This window comes from Rhinolophus hipposideros, assembly GCF_964194185.1.
Source record: "Rhinolophus hipposideros genome assembly, chromosome: 4".
NCBI lineage: Eukaryota > Metazoa > Chordata > Mammalia > Chiroptera > Rhinolophidae > Rhinolophus > Rhinolophus hipposideros.
Window position 1 is genome coordinate 6660105 of NC_138050.1, and position 12589 is coordinate 6672693.

At 40.4% G+C, this 12589-nt stretch overlaps 1 protein-coding gene across 1 annotated transcript in view; it reads left to right on the plus strand.

Moving 5' to 3' along the window:
- Positions 1-12589, plus strand: part of FLT3 (fms related receptor tyrosine kinase 3) — a 61402-nt gene that overhangs the window by 25960 nt on the left and 22853 nt on the right. The window contains 7 exon segments of the mRNA XM_081046016.1: positions 1301-1428; positions 1761-1900; positions 1995-2148; positions 3132-3300; positions 11249-11352; positions 11991-12099; positions 12374-12552. Of these exon segments, the coding sequence (XP_080902142.1) occupies positions 1301-1428; positions 1761-1900; positions 1995-2148; positions 3132-3300; positions 11249-11352; positions 11991-12099; positions 12374-12552 (983 nt within the window).

Below are 12589 nucleotides of genomic sequence, written 5' to 3' on the forward strand. Positions count from 1 at the left end.
TAGACAAGGTTTGGGCCCTGGTTTGCTCACGACCTGTGTGGTCTTGGGCAAGTTACTTAACCTCTCCTTTCTCATCAGAAGAATGGGGATGGTAACAGGACTTACCTTGTAGGATTGCTGTGATGATTAAATGAATTGAAATGTGCAAAGCACATAGAACAGTGCCTGGCAGATAGTAAGTACCGTATAACTGCTTACTTTTGTTTTTCGTATGTGCTATAGCTACGCTTTCACAAAGTAAGAATTCATGCATTTTGAGCTAATTAAAATTTACTAAACAACTTTTATTGAAAAATGAGACTAACGAGGAGAATAAGTAAGAAAAGTTAGTAGACGATATGAATGTGATCCCAAATTTTAGAGGGGAAAAAAAGAGATTACCTGTAGATATATATGTAATGCATACATAGGGAAAAAAAAGATTGGAAAGCTACACACCAAATTAGTTAACAGTTGTTATCTTAAGGCGGTAGGAATCTGGGCAATTTAAAATTCTTTTCTTTGGGGTTTTCTATATTTCCCAAAATTTCTACAATGGACCCAATTACTGTTATCTTATAATAATAAGATATTATTATAATATCTTATAATAATAATATTATAATAGTTTCTTATAATAATAAACAAGGAAAAGAATACACTTGACTAAAGTGATAAAGAGGAGAAAAGTGACTATACGTAAACTCCAAAAGCCCTATCTATTTCAGGAAAGGTAATGGTTAGGGAAACTCAGGAGGAATCAAAGTCCGTCTTCGGCTAACGGGGGATGAGGGCTCCGCCAAACCCTGAGACACGCTGACTTCCCTCAGGAAGTAACACTGGGTTCCCCTCTGTTAGCTCTGGGAACTGATGACTTTCACAGCTTAAGCCTCTCTTCCTGACACTGGTTGTTCCAGTAGATGCTTCAAAGAAAAGATACTTACCTTGTTTAGCTCTCTTAAAACCTAATCGTGCTTTCTTTTTCTCTCCTTTTCCTCACTTTCTGTCTTTCTCAATTTTTCCTTTCTTTCTCTCTCTTTAAACAACAAAAGACATCACCAACCACAAAAAATATGGAACTGTTTTATTATGTAATTCTCTCTAGTCTTATTCTAGTTGGTTGAGATGAGTAACTAACTAGTTCCCTTAATGCTGAAATCATAGATTTGGGTTTTTGTTTACCTTTTGACCTGCTCACTCTTAAAAGGGGCTTTAATGAGCCTGTTTAGGCTGTAGAACATTTAACTCTCTTCTTCTCCTGAACAGTCATTTGTAATTTTAAAACATGTTTAGTCAAATGACATTTATTTTCTAATTGCAGCTGTAAAGGAAAAAGTGCAGCTGTTGTTACAAAGGAGGAAAGTGTTCTTCATGAGTTATTTGGAACAGACATAAGGTGCTGTGCCAGAAATGAGCTGGGGAGGGAATGTACCAAGCTGTTCACAATAGGTAAGACCATAAAATCACGTATTTCTACTTTCAGGGACTATTCCTTAGAAATGACCTGGGACTCGACGTGAAGGTTTAGGTAATCATTCAGCTTCAGAAATTTTGTAGTTCCTTTATACCATTTTAGATGTAATATTGTGGATTCTGTAACTGCTACAAGATTTGGTAAAATAATTAAAATTTTTCATTAATTTTGAAATGTTAATAAAATAATAAAAAGTCCGTAACATTTGAAATGACCTTAATATCTTCGTTCTCCAGAATGTCCTGGGTATATTTTGCGATGAGGAAAAATCACTTTTTTTCTTACTCAGGATGTTCTCGTCTTCTAGATCTAAACGAGAAGCCTCAGACCACACTGCCACAGTTGTTTCTTAAAGTGGGGGAACCCTTATGGATCAGGTGCAAAGCTGTGCACATAAACCACAGATTCGGGCTCACCTGGGAATTAGAAAATAAAGCGCTGGAGGAGGTAATAGACGCGTTTGCATTCTGAAAATGCAGAAACAGTGAACTGACAATGCAGGTTGAAATCATTAAATTCACTCTGTTTTATTAACACCTAGGGCAGCTACTTTGAGATGAGTACCTATTCCAAAAACAGAACTATGATACGGATTCTGTTTGCTTTTGTATCATCAGTGGGAAGAAACAACACCGGATATTACACTTGCTCCTCTTCCCAGCATTCCAATCAATCAGCTTTGGTTACCATCGTAGGTAATGCAGGCTGCTCATGCAGTCTATTCACAGTTTTAGTTGCTTTAGTGTGTACTGGGAGGTATGTGCTGCAAATTCTGATTTTAGTACAATGTAAGTGTCAAAAAGCTGAGAAGTCAATTAGAATAGGTTTGCAAACGCGCACTACCCACTCCCTTCCTTTTCCACTTAAACCGAGCCCGCTTGACTGTCACTGTCTTCGAACGTACCGTAATGGCACGTGACCATCTGTTTATGGCATTTTGTCTTCCACTAGCCTGTAAATTTCCTAAGGCCAGGAGTAATTCCATCCATCCTTGTAGTCCCAGAACCTGGAAGAGAACCTGACACAAAATTGGCACTTACTAAATATTTGTTCTAAGAACGAACTGTGAGGGCAGTGACCAATGACTATGCGAACCGGACAAACCCCCCAGATGCGTTGAAATTTGGGTGTGCTACGGATGATTTTAAAATAATCACACTTTCAGTAATCTCAGAGTAGGTGGCAGCCTTCAGCCCTCAGGAAAATGCTAAGAAATGAAGTGATTCTGTTATCACACCCATAAGGAAGTGTTCCCTCAAGGAAACCTTGTAAATATTGCTCGTTAGAGTGTTCTTTTATTTGTGCCCTGAGGTCATTTTATATGGGATGTGTCACTGAGAGAGCCATTCTGGCTGAGGACCCCTCCTCTGCACAAGCTCAGTGGGGCTGGGAGAGCCCTTTCAACCTCTTGAAATTGTCTGCGAAATCTGTGGGTTTACTTATAAGTTTCCTTGGGAAAGAGAGTCAGTTATTTACATTCAATTCTCCAAAGGCTGAGCTCCGGCTTGTAACGGGGGATGGTTCTCCTGTATTTCTTGTTGGACTATTGACCTGCAGCATGCCCACATCTGGGCTTTCTTGCATTAAACCCATGAATAAAAATGTATTTGTCTTCTCAATATGTTTCCATATGAGTCTCATTATCTAATTTATAAATGTTTTTGGTTTTTTTTTACAGAGAAGGGATTTATAAACGCTTCCAAAACAAGTGAAGATTATGAAATCGACCAGTATGAAGAGTTTTGTTTTTCTGTCAGGTTTAAGGCATATCCACAGATCAGATGTACATGGACCTTCTCTCAAAAATCATTTCCTTGTGAACAAAGTGTCCTGGACGATGGGTACAGGTGAGGCAACAAAGACCTTCAGGACCTCCGTCATGCTTAGCACTCTTGTTGCCCCAGCAGAAGGGCACTTTTGAGTTATATGGGTTCATATATTATTGAGTTGATATCGAAGGACGAGAAAACAAACAACGGATGTGAGGAGCCGGTAGCAGACAGTTTTATAGTCAGTTCAGGTAAGATACCCCACTGCACACAAAAAAAGGAAAGAATCCTATTAGATTGAGGAAGGTTCCTTGCCTTTTTCTGAGTCACCAGATTGTTACTTCCTGTTTGAGAGTACCGTGCTGTAGTAAGTACACCGAGTCTCCTTGAGCACATTTGCAGATGATTGAGGAACTAAAACCCCTTGAAAACCTGTAGGTGTCTTGATTTATGTTTTCAAAAAATGAAAATGCAGAAATCACCCAGTAATAAATGCTAAAGGAACATTTCATTTTCCCGAGTTCTCAAGGTTCTCTTACAGGAGAAATTCTTCGTTCCCTCTTTGGAAAACAAATAACTTTTTTCTTGTATTTTCTATGGCTACAATACCTCTTATCTCTTAAACCAAATGCTATGTAACGTGGTTTCAGGCTAGACTGTGAGTGACTGAGAGGGACTCATTCGCTCTGAAGCAAGTCACTGTTCTGGAATAAATCATTGTTTCTCAACATGTGAACCGTAAAACAACTGTATAGGCATTATCTGGGCAAATGTTAAATTGTGGATTCCTGGATCCCATTCTAGACACGCGGAGCTGAAATTGGAGCAAAATGCCCAGATTCTGCATTTTTAATGAGAACCTCTGTGATTCGTGCCACAGGTCTAAGTCTGTGCTGTGTAGTACAGTAGCTACCGACCACATGTGGCTGTTGAGAACTTGAAATGCGGCTAGACCAAATTGAGATGGGCTGGAACTATAAAGTACACACTAGACTTTGAAGACTTAGCAAGAAAAAGAGTGTAAAAAAAGTCGCTTTTCAGGTAATTCAGAATGCAGCCTTTGGCCTATGCACTGACTGATACGCAGTCTCCTAACTCAGGGCTTCTCAAAGCAGCACTATTGACATCTCGGCCTGGATAATTCCTTGTTCTGGGGGGGCTCTCCTCTGCACTGCAGGGCATTTAACAGGACCTCTGGCCTCCACCCGCTGCATGTCAGTAGCACCACCACCCCCAGTTGTGACGACCAAAAGTATCTCCAGACATTGCCAAGCGTCCCCTGGTGAGGGAAAATTGCCTGTGGTGGAGAACCACTGCCTTGGAGGTCTCACCCATTGTTATAAACCCTTATTCTGAATCATCAAACTTGAAAGTAGGAGGCCAGGGAGTCAGCCACCTTCTTCCTAGTTAAATTGACTATACCACAGGCTTGTGTTCCGGAGGATTTCAGAGCTGTCACTTTCCCCTCCCTTCTTTGTACTGTGACCTAGTGTCAGAGAAGCTCTTAGCACTACGGGATTCTCTTTTGAACCTGATTCAAAGAGATAGAAAATCAACTCAATTTAGTTCAAGGAACATTCTTTAATATCTTCTTATGGGCTTGATGCCATGAGGGCCTACAAGAGTGAATAAGGTAATGTTTCTCTTCCCCTACCGCCTCCCTCAAATGTATAGGGCACATTTAAGTGCCCGAGGCCACCTGGGAGACCATTGCAATTGTGCTGGTGACATGTGGCACGACCTCTTAAGATTTTACCAAATCAGTTAGAGAAACATGTCTCTGACACATGGGTTGTGGGCCTATCTAGTGGGTTAGTTCATTTGGTTTCATGCCATGATCACAATCTGTACCCCTGAACCCAAGCAGTTATCTTGTAACTCCCTAATGAAATGAATGAATCAGTGCAGACCCTGCTTCCTCTAGTGTTTGTACCGCTCCCTCGTCATGACTTGGGGAGATAGTTAACCTCTTTGTGTGTAGAATCTCAGCAGTGAGTTTATAAACTCCAGGAGGATAGGCTGTCTGTCATTTCTCTATCTTTGTATAATGCCTCCTTCAGTCAAGGAGTGTTTAGTAAATGAATGAATCGTCACCACTTCTGGAAAGTAACTCAGTGCATCGCCTGGGCCAAAGATGGGTCAGGGGCATCCTCCTTGCACTGCAACGACCAACACGTGGCACTTCCCACAACCCCCAGCCCTCGCTGCTCATCTTACTTAAAAAGTTCTTGTAGAGCTAGTGCTTGTTGGTGACAATGATGCCCTAGGGGTGATGGCCCACTCAATACAAATGCAAAGGGAAGATGGCGCCTTCTTCTTCATGAAAAAGATGCTCAAAATACCAAATACAAATGAACCACAAAAAATGTGAACACTAGTGCTCTAAATGTCTTTTGCTGTCCACATGATGCTCTGTGTTGAGAAGGGATGGCAGATGAAAGTCTGAGTTCTTTTCAACTTTTTATCATAAAAAGTTTCAAATTTACCAGTCAACTCAAAGAATAGTACACTGAGCATCTTTTTCCCACCACCTAGATTCACCCATTTAATCAAATTGAATTTCGTGTGTGAAGTACAGTATTTAAGTCGTGTTACAGAGATTATAATCAAAGCGACACAAGTTTTTATATGTAACTGTAATGTCTATGCAATAACATTACTCCTGAAAAAAGCTTTGATGTGGTCAGTGTGTGTGCCAGAAGTCTTTCAGCTTCCCCACCTTCGAAGCTTCGTTTCTCCAATTTACTTCCTCAAATTTTACACCAAAGTTGATTATGGCTTGCCTTTATGTATTTACACTTTATTAAAGTATAACTTTCTCTCAGTCTTGACATCCTGGTCTTGAGAAAGGGTGCTAGGATATTTCATCTGTTAGTTTGCATAATTTTTTCTCTCTATAGACTGAATTACAAACAAATCTACCTTAGCTTTTCCTAGTTTCATGGTAAAAACAAAACAAAACAAAAAACCAACTTATTAGAATGTTAGAATTATTCAGTAATTTCTTCTGAAAGAGGTTCCTTAGGCCTGCCCAATCCTTTTGTTTTTCTTCTCTCTGAGATATTTAATTTCCCAACTCTACGAGTCTAAGCCCTGCCCTGACAGCCCACCCCTCCATGCTCATTGAGTATTGTCTGGTAACCCGAGAGTGGTAGTCGTCAGGGTTCTGGGTAGGGAGACACGTTCCTTTTCATGGACAAATCAATAAATGATATGTAATTACAGAAGTGTAGAGAGCCTCTTGGGAGGATTGCTGTTTTCTGAAGGAGATGAGCCTGAGCTAGACAGAAAGGAGAAAAAAGATGTTTGGGTATAGAGAACTACCGAGCGCCCCCAACCAAACCCTGACCCCCTCCGGTGTAAGGTGTTAAGCACACCACATGAAGCCACTCACTGAGAAGAAAAGAAACTTCTCTGAGCGCTTACCATGTGCCAGATAATGTGCAAAGTCCTTTACATGGATGATCTCATTTAATCCTCATAATCCCATTTTATGAAATCTGGAAGCAGGCTGAGTACTTGCCCGATCACACAGGGCAAGGTCAATACCCTTCATTCACTGTTTTCTGAAATTGCCTTTAAAATAAAAATAGAAATAACCACCAAAATTCTACCTCCAGAGATTATATTTCGGACTTTTTCTATGTAGCCATCATGATAGAAACATGTAAATATAGGTTTTTGCATGAACATGAAATTGTGCCATTTATAACCTGATTTTTCATTTTAAAAAGTATTTCTATTTCAATAAGTACATCTTACATTAGTTACATTATCATTTTAATGCTGCATAGTATTTCACGTTTTAGAAAAGTTTATTTTAACTAAGTCCTATTGATGGGGATCTTTGCATCTTTTCATTTTAATGTGATTTTCTCACTGGCTATGTACCTCAGAGTAAAGATTCTAAATGTTGTTTTTATTCAAGGTGACTACTGGACTTAACAAGCTTCATAATAATAATAATAATCTAACACATATATTGTGTTGACTATGTGTTAGGCTCCATTATAGGCACTTTATACAAAACTGCTTAAAAAAAAACTTAACAGAAAGTTCTCCAACAACCATATGAGATAGATACAACTACTATCTTCATTTTTCAGATGAGGAAACTGAGGAACAGGGATGATAAGTGACTTGCCCAAGGTTACATCACTGGGCAATGGCAGAGTTGGGATTCCAGCAAAAACGGATGAATTCAAAGCTTGTGATTTTAACCCTATCACTATATGCCTCTTCACGACCAGCTCGTTTCAAAAGTATGAGCTTCTCAAACACACTGTGTAAGAAAACAAAAATACAAACACACTCCTTGACTATTTAAAAATAAAAATGTGCTTCCTTATGAGATGAACCATCCTTCACTATTGAGTTTTCAATGGTCATACGTCCCCAGGCTTGTCAGGTCCCCTGAAAGGAAATAAAAATGAACTTGGTATTATATAGACTAAAATAAAATCATCAGCCCCTCTCTCCTGCCGCCTGACTCTCTAATTCAGGACAGAAATTCGAACAGATCAGATTCGGCTTCAGCCGGGTGTATTCCCCCAGCCCCGCCGAAACTTCAGTCTGAGGGAGCTAGGAGCACCTGCTTCCTGATCAGGTGCCTGTAAAGCTACCTCAGTCGTGTCAGCTCTTCGCTCTCCAGTTTCAAAAGCTCTCAGCTTCCCCAATCCTGCTTTATCACTCTCTGCATTCTGATTTGACTTTGCTAATCCCTTGTTCTTTGAATAAAGCATCTTTATAGTCAAATTATGCTGCTAGAAAGAGCCTTCTTTTTCTCAAGTCCTCTCCTCTAGGCGCTAAATGGAAAATAAAAATGACCTGCACTTTGACTGTACAGAGGACAAAATCCCTTTCGTAGTTGTCCTGAGAGTACACCTTCTTAGTCACTCAGACATTATGTCACTGTACACTCCAGTTTTCTCATCTCCCATCCCATGCCAGCTGGCCATTTTTAGAAAAACACCGAGAGAAAGAGGAAGCTTTGAATCCCCCAGTCACCTAGTTGGGTGGTCCCCTTGGAATTTCCAGAGGAGGTTCTGCGATGCAGTTGTTGTTATGTAGGCTTGACTGTCATCCTCGTGAGCAGGAGGACATGCAGTTTAACATGCCCTGAACCGCCATCTTTACGTTCAGGCTATTTATGTGACCACTTTTTCAGCTGGAAAAGTAAGAACATTTTAGATGCTATCGCTTTTACACCATGGCCAATCATACTCCATGAAGACAGCACAAAAGACTTAGGAGGAAAAGAGTTTACAAAACAGTTTGCATTGGTCTGCGTGATACTCAACAGTTGTATCGGTAATTTCTTTTTCTGTCAAATTGATTGGTGCTTTTGGCATGGTTTCTGGCTAGCCAAAGGGCTCCTCCTCTTCCTCCTCCTCTTCCTTCTTTTTAAAAAAGTCTCTCTTGTTCCTTTTCATGGTCTTTGGCTATTGTCCATTGAAAATTACATTTTTGCCTTATAGAGGCTCTTCTTGGATCATTTAAACTCAGTCTTCCTAAAGTCTGGGAATCACATGTAGCTATATCTGATAGCTTTTCTCCCTACGGTTATAATTTGGCTTTCCCCCAATTTTCTACCACTTCCATTTCCACCATTTCCTTCTTCTTGTCCAGAAGTAGGTCAGGATAAAAAATTCCCTTTTTACTTCTTTTTTTGTAAATTTAGTTTTAAGTATAGTCGACATATATTATTATATGAGTTTCAGGTGGACAACATAGTGATTCTACGTTTATATGCCTTACGAAGTGATCACCACAGTAAGTCTAGTGCCCATCTGCCACCACACGTAGTTATTACATATTATTGATTCTATTCCCTGTGCTGTACTTTACATCCCTGTGATTTATTTTATAACTGGCAGATAGTACTTCTTAATCCCCTGCCCCTTTTTCAGCCATCCCCCCACCACTGTTGTACTTCTTCAGCCTTCGTGTTAACAAGGCAAACAACAAGCGTGTTAAATGCTCACTTGACATGTCAGCGCAATAAATTCTCTCATCCCTATAGCAGTCAGAGCTACCTTTTAGCTTCAGGGTTCAGGATGCCCAGCACCGGTGTCAGATAAACATGGGCTCAAAGCTGCTCATCAGTTGTTACGTGTGTGATTTGAATCTTAGGGATCAACTGGGGTTCTATTCTCTCCTCATCTCTATATCCAATCCAGCACCTGCTCTTTCTTTTTTGCTGGGGCTCTTGGGTAGGCTCTTTCCTTTCTCATTTTCCCTACCTTAGACAACACTCATCTTTCCATGCTCGGAGCTCTCAAATCTGAACCTCTCCTCTCATAGAACTTCCCACATTATACTGTAACTGCTTATTCACTTGTCTGCTGTCACCAGCTGGGAATTCTGTGAAAGCACAAGCCTATTTTTTCTAACTCACTGTTCTATTCCTGATTCCTCCCACGAATAGGCTCTACCAATGAATGAATAAGTGAATTCCTAGGTTATGACAACTGCCTCCAGATTTCTTTCCAATAAACTTTCTCTACTGCCATCAGTCTAAACTAAAATACTGTTCATGATATTCAGGTCCTTCCTAGGAGTTCATAGCATCTTCTGCTTTCTCATCAATCTAAATAAGCTGGTTTTTCAAGGTCCCTGATCAGTTGGCCCGCCTACCCATTTAGCCCTCTTTTTTCTATCACCTCCCACCATGCACCTGTGCCGCAGTCCGGAGACCTCCCCCATCGCTCTCCCTGTGGTGAATTCCCATCTTATGTCTTAAGTCCTGCCAATGCCTGCTCCTCAAAGATCTTTTCTTTTGACCTCATTAAAGCCAACTCTATTACATTGTTTTGTACACCTGAAACTAATAAAAAAAATAAAATTAAACTTAAAAAAACACACCAACTCATCCACAAAGGCCTCGCTCAAGCCCCACTTCTAAGAGGCCCTCAGAACTTGTCTTATCAACACTGGCCTCTCATCCTTTGATCTTCTCTTGGCCTGATTATGTCATTTAGCACTTTAAGTATTCCTCTTGTGTATGCTTTGCCTACCCACCTGGATTATGATCTCTCTGAGGACAGGAGCCATATTTTATAGTTTGCATTCTACATAGCTCCTAGTTTATGGCCGGCGTCCACTCAGGGTCCTTTACATTTCTACCTTGTCCAAACATAATCTTTGTTAGTTATGTTTTGTTTTTGTTTGTTTTTTGTTTTTTTTACTTTAAGTAGGCTGTATAGAGGAGGCCTAAGTAAATAACTTCTGAAAAAGCCTTAGATTTTCTTAACCTAAGGGAAGTTTTTTCTATTTCTTCAATTCATGAAGACATATTCCACAGCTTCTTACTCCCCTACCCCTCCTACACTATCCCACAGCTCCCTACAATAGCCAGCATCTTGTATACGTGGTAGGCATGACAGAGAACCTCCAATATCATGTTAGCCAGGTCAAAATGTGGTGAGTGATTGCTGAGCATTCCAAATGGATATCAGAGCCTGCTGAGCACCCAAAGATTTCTGTACAAACTCAATAGATTTGAACTCTCATCACTGTTAATTGCTATTTCTGTAGGTCATAGATCCTGCTTTGGACCAACATCAGAGAGCCATTCTTTCAGGAAGCAGGGGAGATACGGGCTCCTCCAATTACAGAGGTTCTTCCAGATTTCGTGGAAGTCGGACTAGTCCAGGATGTATAGAATAGTAGAGGCAGGAACCTTCCCATCTCTCTAAGGCGCCCCAGCCTAGATCAGCTTCTCAACTTTTAATGTGCATGCAAATCACATGGAGATCATCTTAAAATGCAGGCTCTAAGTCAGTAGGTTTGAGGTGGGGCCCGAGAGTTTATATTTCTAACAAGCTCCCAGATAATACTAGTGCTTATTCTTTCTATCTGTGGACTGCACTTTGAGCAGCAAGGGCCTGGCATACAGACACCTCCTTGTCCATCAAACTTTAAGAGTGAGTGTCTCGAGGGGGACTCTTCCCATGCACACCATCATTCATTTCAGCAACTCCTATAAGAATCGGGCTAAGTCTGTCATTACTTCTTTTTCAAACAGCATATCTAAGTTTTGCAACCATAAACACCAGCCAGGAGAATACATATTCCATGCGGAAAATGATGACGCCCAGTTCACAAAAATGTTCACGCTGAATATAAGAAGTAAGTTAAATTGTCAAGAAATTTAATTTTAATCTTATAACTCCTTAACTCTTTATTAACTGTAACCAAAAAGAGCTACGTAGAAGGAATGTTATAAAACTTTTTGTATACCGAAGCATTTCAGAATTTTACTTTCATAAAATTCATCCTTTGAAGTCAAGAGACTTAGTGCATGCCCTCTCTGAATGTGCTTTAGTGTTGTGATATTATTGACGTTAGTACTTCAGAAGGTCATGTTTAAGGAAAGGCCAAACATCATATTACCTGCCATTTATTTGTTTTAATAGTCTCTGTTTCTTTGGTCTATAAAAAGATGAGAGTACACTTTGTTCGAATTTTTGCAGTCACTTCTGAAGCCAAGAATCCTTTTGAGGTGTGCAGATAGACAGAGGTCTACACCTTAGCTCCTATGGAGCGTAGCAGTAGACAAGTGGTGTTCCATAGGGCTGCCTGTGCAGAAGTTCACATGACAAGGGGGAAAGGGAATAACCAGAGGTCGTGAGCTATCCTGCATGAGACACCCTCCCAGAAGCACAGACTGCTCAGAATACGTGGGCAATCTATGTGAAGCTGACCTGGAAACCATTTCTGGAAAGTATCATACTCCATGGGCTTATTTTTCATGTTACTCTCTACAGGGAAACCTCAAGTGCGAGCCAAGGCATCAGCAAGTCAAGCTTCTTGTTCCTCTGATGGATACCCATTACCATCTTGGACCTGGAAGAAATGTTCCGACAAGTCTTCCAAGTAATAAAGACACTGGTGTCTCTTGTATTGGAACAACATGAAACTCACACTCTCTCTGACATATTGGCTGTCATGAACACAATTTGAGAAGAAATGATGAAGCATTTAAAATGCTTACTTTCTGAGTCCACCATAATGCTCCATGGTTATAGATTGTTTCTGATTGATAACTCATAACAGACGAATCTCTTTTTGAGCTCACTAGAGAGACCCTAACTTCTGGACTGACAAGAGCCCCACCTATCTAATTTCTCTATCTGCCATTTCTTTTCAGCTGCACAGAAGAAATCACAGAAGGAATTTGGAATAAAAAGGTTAACAGAAAAGTGGTTGGACCATGGATATCCAACAGTACTTTGAACATGAGTGAAGCCATCAAAGGGTCCCTGGTGAAGTGCTGTGCATACAATTCCTTGGGCACATCTTGTGAAACAATCCTTTTAAACTCGCCAGGTATACAACAGCTGCTATTATAACCTACCACCTTCAG